At 41.0% G+C, this 8,716-nt stretch overlaps 2 protein-coding genes across 5 annotated transcripts; both read right to left on the bottom strand.

The window, feature by feature from the left end:
* Positions 1–296: 296 nt before the first annotated feature.
* Positions 297–1,455, bottom strand: LOC100285714 (uncharacterized). Its single transcript, NM_001158605.2, has 2 exons — positions 925–1,455; positions 297–477 (listed from the first exon to the last, which is right to left on the bottom strand). The coding sequence occupies exons 1-2, from the start codon at positions 1,365–1,367 to the stop codon at positions 363–365; spliced, it is 558 nt and encodes a 185-aa protein (NP_001152077.2). The 5' UTR covers positions 1,368–1,455; the 3' UTR covers positions 297–362.
* A 4,233-nt stretch (positions 1,456–5,688) lies between these two features.
* Positions 5,689–8,406, bottom strand: LOC100192572 (uncharacterized). 4 transcript variants are annotated; one of them, XR_004851734.1, is made up of 4 exons: positions 8,182–8,406; positions 7,424–8,066; positions 7,118–7,212; positions 5,689–6,234 (listed from the first exon to the last, which is right to left on the bottom strand). XR_004851734.1 is itself a non-coding variant. In XM_008656076.2 (3 exons), exons 2-3 carry the CDS (start codon positions 7,978–7,980, stop codon positions 6,165–6,167), a joined length of 627 nt encoding a protein of 208 aa, XP_008654298.1. In that variant the 5' UTR covers positions 7,981–8,066; positions 8,182–8,404; the 3' UTR covers positions 5,689–6,164.
* Positions 8,407–8,716: the final 310 nt, after the last annotated feature.

The following is an 8,716-nucleotide window of genomic DNA, read 5'->3' as shown; positions in this document are numbered from 1 at the left end:
AGATTGATGAACCAGGATAGAACAATGACATATTCACATCATAATATAGCAATACCAATCTAAATCCGTTGTTATTTATCTAGAAGCATATACTATTATTGGCATTTGGCAACTTGATTAAAGATAATCCTTTTTGCCCACACTGCAACTCGGTCAATCCTACAGTGTTGTCCTTCTCCCGTGTAAATCAAGGTACCTAACGGAAGGAAACTGGAAATTGGTATTCATGTGTATCCAAACAGGGCAGCACAAACGAAACCAAGCTAAACAAGGTGCAAGATAAAATTTTCTATATGCCATATCAATTAAGTACATTACATTTAAAAGACTTATGCATAACGAAAACACCAAGCCCGGCATTATTAATCCAAGTCCACAATTCCGAAATTGGAAAGAAGGATCTTCAATTGCTGAACAAAATCAGAGCCTGTTGCGTACTCTGTTAGCATCCCTACTGCAAACCCAAACATGGCCCACCTGCAAGGTTTGTAGAAAGCTGATGAATTAGCGCATAGAGATGAGCTTCCTTAACCTACTCAAGAACGTGGTGAATCTTTGCATCTACCCATCGTGTATTTTTTTCAGCATGCCTATTGTGGACCCATATTTAGTTAGAACGAGTAGATTGAGTAGCGTGAAGGGGAGCATAATAGTCTGTGGTAACATCACAAGGTCTTGTTCCAGATGACTTGGAAAAATGTCATTTCCAACTGATTAATCAATCTCAAGCCCAATGTTTGATCGACTCATCGATTGATTGCTATTAAGGACCATGCTGTCTGAAATGCTCAGGCTAGATAAAAAACCTTCAAATAGTAGAAAGTACTACGAAAAATCTCATCACAAACCATACTGGACTACTTGAAAAGGCTTTGTAGTTCATGATTTCGATGCATCTTGCAGGGGGCCAAACCGCGAACGTACCTTCCGTTGGAAATCTCATTCTTGGGCACGAACCCAAAGAATGGGCCCTGGTCGGCCTCGTCCAGCTTCTTCTTCTTGAAGTAGTCTTGCAGGTCCTTGGCCACCTTCCTCTGGTACTCCAGCGTCACAGCCCCAGCCAGCGGCCTCTGCAGCGCTGCCGCGGGGGCTGTGGCCACAGCCGCCTTCGGCTGAGGAGACGGTGGTGTCGACTCCGACGACGTGGGTGGAGCAGCGGGCTTGGGAGGCTGCGACAGGGTGGGAGGAGTGGACAAAGCCGGCGTCTTTGGCGGTGGCGACAGCGGGGGCGCCGCGGGTCTCCGGATGGGGCCCTCCGCCTTGGAGCTCCTGACCACCGCGAAGGATCGGCATGCGCGGTGCGGGGGCGCCACCGAGACGGGCCCCACCTTCACCTTGATGGAAGGGATGGACGGGGCCAGAGACATTGCTGCGGCGCTTGAGCCTCGCAAGCGCTGCCTGGCTCTTGTGTTTCTTGGGAGGGGAGGGAGGGAGGGAGGGAAGGAAGGAACGCGTGGAGAAGGTTTGGACACACACACACACCCCTACGCTCTCGTTGTGGTTGTGGATAGGATTGTGGGGCCAGGAACTTGCTGTCTCCTAACGGTCAGTTTGTGAGGTTTGCAGGGACTCAACATGGGCGCAGCACAATCAGACATTCTGATGGGATTGTCCCTGTCGCATGGGCTGCTTGTAGTACCGCTTTTCTTTTACGGTTACTAGTTACTACTACATCAAAGCAACGATAGCTTGTAAAATTGAGTTTTCCTATACGATTATTCAGCTGGTATTGGTATGTCACACTTTGTCTTAGCAGGTTTTGGATGCTAAGATAGTAGGAACCTAGTGCTTATAGAAGACTTAGAGGGTGTTTGTTTGGGATTATAATCTGTCCAGATTATATAGTTAGTTCAAAATTTGTTAGATTATATAATCTGGTCAGATTATAATCTCACCAAGCAGACCCGGAGCACCGAGTTTTTTTTTAAAAAAAATTGGTTTATAAAAAATGAGATGAATCCAAACATACCATTTTATACTTAAGTTTTTAGAAACTGAATTTCCAGTTTCTAGGAAACCAATAATTTAGAAATCTAGAAGCTGATTTTCCCTAGCTAAAAATCAGTTTTTGCTAGACAAATTATGTACTACCTTTAGTTGGTTTGATGAATATTACGTTGATTCCCATTGCTCCCAGGACATAGGCCGTGATTCCCTTACGCATGATTTGAATGTTTAATTATGATTTGAAAATTTTAAATTAAAAAATATGAGTTCAAGCTATATTTAAAGTTAGCAACAAAAATGAAGGAAATAATTGAATCGATTAATTTTAAAATAAAGTAAGAATAAACTTGTATTTGTGTTTCGAAAAGCTAGAAGTTGTTTTCTAAGAAACTAGATCCTAAACATGCACACTCAGTTTTTTATATAAATAAACTAGAGATACTAGGAATAGAAACTAGTTTCTTAGAAATTGTGGTGCTTCCAAACAAGCCCTTATTATTCTTTTAGGTCTTGAATTTGGCATCCGCGAACTAATTTAAGCAATTGTAGGTTAAAAAACATCCCTCTTTATTTTCAGTTAGACTATATATAAATACAAGAAGATAAGAGGCGACATTAAATATATTCTTGAGGTTACTGAGAAGAGCTCAAAATGAGTCCAACTTGAAAATCAAGAAGATAAGGAGCGACAACGGAACGGAGTTCAAGAACACTCAAATACAAGGATTCTTAAGGAGGAGAGAATCAAGCATGAGTTTTCTTCTCCTTATACATCACAACAGAATGGTGTAATGGAAAGGAAGAATAGAACTCTAATCGATATGGCGAGGACCATGCTTAAAGAGTACAAGACATCAGATCAGTTTGGGCGGAAGCTATCAACACAGCTTGTCATGCCATCAACAGGTTCTATCTTCTTCGACTCCTCAAGAAGACACCATATGAACTTCTTACCGGTAACAAACCTAATTTATCATATTTTAGAGTCTTTGAGAGCAAATGTTATATTTTGGTAAAAAGGTATAAATTCTAAATTTCCTCCTGAAGTTGTAGAAGGTTTTTACTCGGTTATGATTCAAACACAAAGGTATATAGAGTCTTCAACAAATCATCTGGATGTGTTGAGATTGCTTGTGACGTTGTGTTTGATGAAACTAATGGCTCTCAATGGGAGCAAGTTGATCTTGATGAGATAGATGACGAGGAGGCTTCGTGCACTACACTAAGAAACATGTCCATTGGAGATGGGCGACCACAAAAGCAAGATCAACCATCCTCCACTTAGGCACAACCCCAAGCTAGGACGAGGAGCAAGAAGCTCAAGATGGTGGCAGTGATCAAGGGGGAGAGCAGGAAGCACAAGACAAGGAGGATGAAGATAATGTACCACCACTAACAACAAGCCAAGTGCCACACCTAAGGAGACATCAACAAGCGAGTAACCACTCGTTCTAGAATTGCAATTTTTTGTGAACATTACTCTTTTGTGTCTTTTGTTGAGCCTTTCAGGATTGAATATGCCTTGAAGGATCCAGAGTGGGTGATGGCCATGCAGGAAGAGTTCAACAACTTCAAAAGGATTGAAGTATAGAACCTAGTGCCACATCCAAATTAGAATGTTGTTGAAACCAAGTGTGTGTTCCGCAAAAAACAAGATGAACATGGTGTGGTGACATGGAACAAGGCTAGACTTATGGCAAAAGGTTATGCCCAATTCACATGTTTGGACTTTGATTAGACCATTGCACTTATAACTAGGCTTAAATCTATTCGCATATTATTAGTCTATGCTACTGACCATGGTTTTAAGATATTTCAAATGGATGTTAAGAGCACATTTCTTAATGGACCAATCAAGGATGATGTCAATGTTGAGCAACCTCCTAGCTTTGAAGACAATAAGTATCCCGTGAAAGGAACATGTATGCCTAAGAGGGGTGAATTAGGACTTCTATTCCTCGTGCTCTAAACTAGGCCAATAATTAAACTCTTAAACAAAACCTATGCAGATGTAGTCCCCCAACAGCTATAGTTTCAATTTATCATATGGGTAGAATTTGTTTTAATAAATCATAAAAATATGTGTGTTCTATTGGTTTGGTGGATATAAATGTGGAGCCAACAACTAAGGTTTGAACACCTATTTGTGCACAATTTTATGTTGTTTTTGCATAAAGCGGAAAAAGATGAAGGCGTGTAGAACCATGAAACCGTGGAAATTTTGCTTTAATATAGTAGAAAAAAGATTTTTTTCCCCACACACCTTCCCATCTCGATGCGTTGTCCATCCTCTGGACTTAGAATACATGTTCATAAGCTAGAACACTAGACATATTCAAATAAATGTCATAATTATTGTATAAATCCCTAGCTCAATTCATTAAGTTGACCATATTCAAGTGACGAGATAACAAGTTGAGCATTCCTTTACAACACATGAGCACGTTTACTACTGTACAGGCCCGGGCCTATGCATTTGCAAAAGGTGCACTTGCGCATGGCCTAAAAATGAGGGTACAAAAAATTAGCAGATCTATCTTAACTTTTTAGCTTATCCTACCACTACGCTAAAACGAAACTACCGAACGTCGCACCAAAGAATGAATTTTCATAGCCTCTTAAAAGATATCTTGCCTGCGTGATGCATCTTTTGGAACACCATAGTGCCTATAACCTACGCAGCAGCATCCTTATTGATGTGTTGGTGATCAGGGACATCGACTACCTAGCTTTATTAGGTATTTATTTAATAATATGTTTATAACAATGACCGATTATATATTGTTCTATTAATATAGATTGATTTTTTAATTTATATATGTGCAAATAGTGAACCGTTACACATCAGAATCATGTTTTTCATAAATACGTCTAGAAAATATGATTCAGGTTACCAAAAACATAAGAAGAAATACATAATAGAGAATTCAATTGAGTGTAAAAAAGAGCTACTACTACAGATATATGTATTATTACTAAACAATCACACGTGTCATCCAGCAATCAGTCACATGATCAAGACCCTGTTTTTGATAATCTAGAGGTTGCCCTTACAAGGATAAAAATCAGGTATTTATGCCCATGAACTTTATATGGAGTTAAAGTTTCTTCAAAATTCCATGCTAACTAAAAATATGGGGCGGTTGTAAATTGTGAAGTTTCTAAAGCAGCATGATTTTTTTCCCTAATCCATGTATTGCATATAGAGTTTTGCTGACTATTCTGGTGCAACTGTTGCATCTTCAAAACAAAGTTTCTCTAAATTGAAGTTACTGAAGTTAAATTTATGTTCTAAAATAATACAACAAATACTTAATGATTTGTCTATAATATCGCTGAAGAGTGAAGTGTTAAAGAAGATCGAATATAAACATATCATAGAAGATTTTATTTCAAAAATATACCAAAAGAATGGTATTATTCTAATTAAATAGATATGTTTCTTTATATATTCCATTACAATATTTGCTATTGCAAGTTTTAGATTGTTAATATTCGATTTTTTAAAGTATAGATCCTACTTTAGATTTGGCACAAGGCCTCAATATTTTCCTGCCCCGGCCCTACTACTGTATTATAATATAAAAACTTGTCAAAAGGTAATTGTACCTAGCAACCAATATATACATTTTCTCACAGAAGACATTAATGTCTCATCGACATTATAGGGGCAGAAAGACAGATCCACATCAGTACGCCGGACTTTGAGTTAAACAACCAAATAGCCCTCGTATGTCACTCTTACGCAACGAAGAATGAATTTTACCAATTTGGACGAAAATGTCAACAAGACATCACTCAACACGTTAGGGGCAAAACAAAAGGGAACAGCATGAAGTCAGGGATCCACCATCCATGGCAGAAGTAACAGGGCAGCCTCATATGGTACAGCGGGCGTGAAAAAGGTGATGGAAAGTCAGAGAAACAAAACATGACAACAAAAAGAAAGGAATGGGATCTTGGTATTGTACAGGTGGGCATCGAAACTATAACCCTGCCGAGCAGACTAGTTAAGCGTAGAACCAACAAATAATCTAGCACAATATCGATTCATCACCGTTTGCTTTGTTTCGACTGTCATCGATCGTTCCAGTTGCAATGAAATCACTGGGTGTGGCATATCCTTCCCAGAAGAACATATGGCATGTCCTTCTCAGCAGGACATGGGCTTCCCATGAGGAGATGTTCCTGTCAGGCTTGTTGTGCACACAAGAAATCTACTGAATCACACACTCACATTTCCGGAAACCTTCATTTTCTGGGTCATCATCTGACAGACTCTCGTCGCTACCAAGACACCAAAAGGCAGCAATCAGAATATAGTATACAGGTACAGCAAAGCAATAGTAGAACACAAGAACACAAAATATATGTATCACCACGTCTATCTGACTTCGTGACCTATAGTTTGTGAGTAGTAAACGTGGCCAGATACATTTCAACATGCATATGGAAAATCAGTGTCAATTAATTTGTAGGGAACTTGGCTTACGATGTAATGAGTGCAAATCAAACAAAGATATGACTATTCTTCATAGTGTTAACATTTAGGTTCCGTTAAATGGCTCCGGCTCCTTGCTACAGCCTACAGCACGCAGAGGAGCTAGAGCTAATGAAGCTAAAAATAATGGCTTCACCAGCTTCTATTCATTTTGATAGGAGAGCTAAAAGCGGCTTGTCCCTATACTGCATGGAAGAACTGGAGCTAGAGCTGCCCGAAGCTCTGCGGGGCCTTTAGTAGTAATGAGGATTCTGCAGCAAGCCAGACCACACACATATTTGCATCATTTAGGGGGTGTTTGGTTTCCAGGGACTAATGTTTAGTCCCTTCATTTTATTCCTTTTTAGTGTATAAATCGCTAAATATAGAAACTAAAATAAAGTTTTAGTTTCTATATTTGGTAATTTTGGAACTAAAATGGAATAAAATCCAGGGACTAAACATTAGTCCCTAGAAACCAAACACCCCTTTAATGGTGCAGGTGCACTGCTTCTTCAATGAGCTATAAACTAGTGCAAACTCCATGCACTTGCGCATGTTCACAATATAGAACATTTTGGTAAGCATATGTTACATTTTTAGTATCTGGAATTGTCTTTACATCTAAAAGTATGTGCATAGGGATTTAGAGGAGATTTGACTATGAGGAAGAAGGCATTAAGTTTTAACCTTTTGGTTGGAGACTACTCATTAAGATGGCTCGAACTTTGTGGTATCTTTGTTACTTGAAAACTTGAAGATAAGTTACCTCACAAGATGGTTACCTAATAGCACAAAAATAACCATGACAAAAAATTGAGATAATGTTGTGCACATTTATTTTGGATTTTGGATTCATTAATAGAAGAAGTTAGAAATGTGCATTCATTCATGTATGACAATTGACAATAGGGTGTTCAGACTTAGTAACCACAAACACAATATATTTCCAGGCCACAATGGCATGCAAGGAAAGATAGGATTTTTGGATCATACCTTGTTTCAAACTCCCTTATCTCAAAAAGATCCTTTCCACATGTATCTGTCCACTGAACTTTCCTCCGTTCCATGCTAGATCTCAGGGTTTGCACCTCTTCCAAAGACTCACGCGGTTCTTCACCCTCGCTCACCACTATACGGTGCTCCAAAGAATCCCTTTTGGAGTTGCTCTTAAGACAGCCTCGTCTCTCACTGCCACTGATGGAACCACTAGTGGTCAACGTCTTGTTTGCTGAACAAGATGCTTCTTCCTGTGAGGTACCGGTACCAAGCGCATTGCTGGAGGTCGCTTTTGGAGGAGACGCCACCTCGAGGCCATTAGCCGTGCATCCGAAGCAGACAAAGGGAGCACATTTCCCAGGAGCCTGGTCCTTGGCGGAGGGCAGGTGGTACACCTGCTCGGTCTCCCGGTCGACTAGCCGGTACTGGTTCCACGGCGAGACCTTTACGGGCTTCTCCTCAGCTTTGCGTCCGAGCAGCAAGAGGGCGAGGCCATGGCTGTAACCTGTAGCTGAAGACGAGAAGAACCCTCCTCCTTCCACGGCCAGTAGCATCTCTACTGCTCATCCAGGCACCATGGACTAGGAACTTGATACCAGCCTGACGAATCACCTCTCCACTGGCGAGCTCATTATGCTATCTTGCAAAGGAAACAATCCATCACATCCACCACATAAAAGATTCGGATTTGAGGATTCATAGTAAGCAAAGAATATGCATTACAGAAAACGAGGAATTCATTCAAGGCGGCCTACCGAGAAAAGGAAGGGACCACCGCAGGTCCAGCTGGATCTCCGTTGCGATCCAGTCCAGGGGACGATCGAGGACGACGGGAACGCCCGGCTGCTGGAGAAGGAAGATTAGGTGCAGTCCGCGGCGGCGGAAGGATGGCCTGTATGCCTGGATCTGAATCGCGCCGTCGTTGGACGGAGAGAAGAGAGAGGGCGAACGAGCTTAGAAAACAAACAATCATCATGTCCCGATTTCCTAGCAGTAGTATTTCACTATTTCTGGGGCCGGTCTTCTGCTGTTGTAGGCCCATATTAAATCTGGTATGTTGTCGGCTGCAGCTTGGCCCATGTGAGGGCTGGAAATGGTCCGGTCTGTTATGCCTGTTGGGCCGTGTCTCTCTCTTCTCGGCTACAGCCCCATAGTGACGTCTGCACACAAGTGTGGAAATGACTCCGTCTATTTGGTCTGTTTGGTCCGCCTTTCTCTCCGTCGTCCGGTCGGAGTTTTTTTTCTACTGTAGTACCTGTTTTAATAGGCTTCTTCTTTATGGTATTTTTA

This window comes from Zea mays, chromosome 8 (assembly GCF_902167145.1).
Source record: "Zea mays cultivar B73 chromosome 8, Zm-B73-REFERENCE-NAM-5.0, whole genome shotgun sequence".
Lineage (NCBI taxonomy): Eukaryota > Viridiplantae > Streptophyta > Magnoliopsida > Poales > Poaceae > Zea > Zea mays.
The sequence above is the reverse complement of the archived record's forward strand: the minus strand, read 5'-3'. Positions and strand labels throughout refer to the sequence as shown.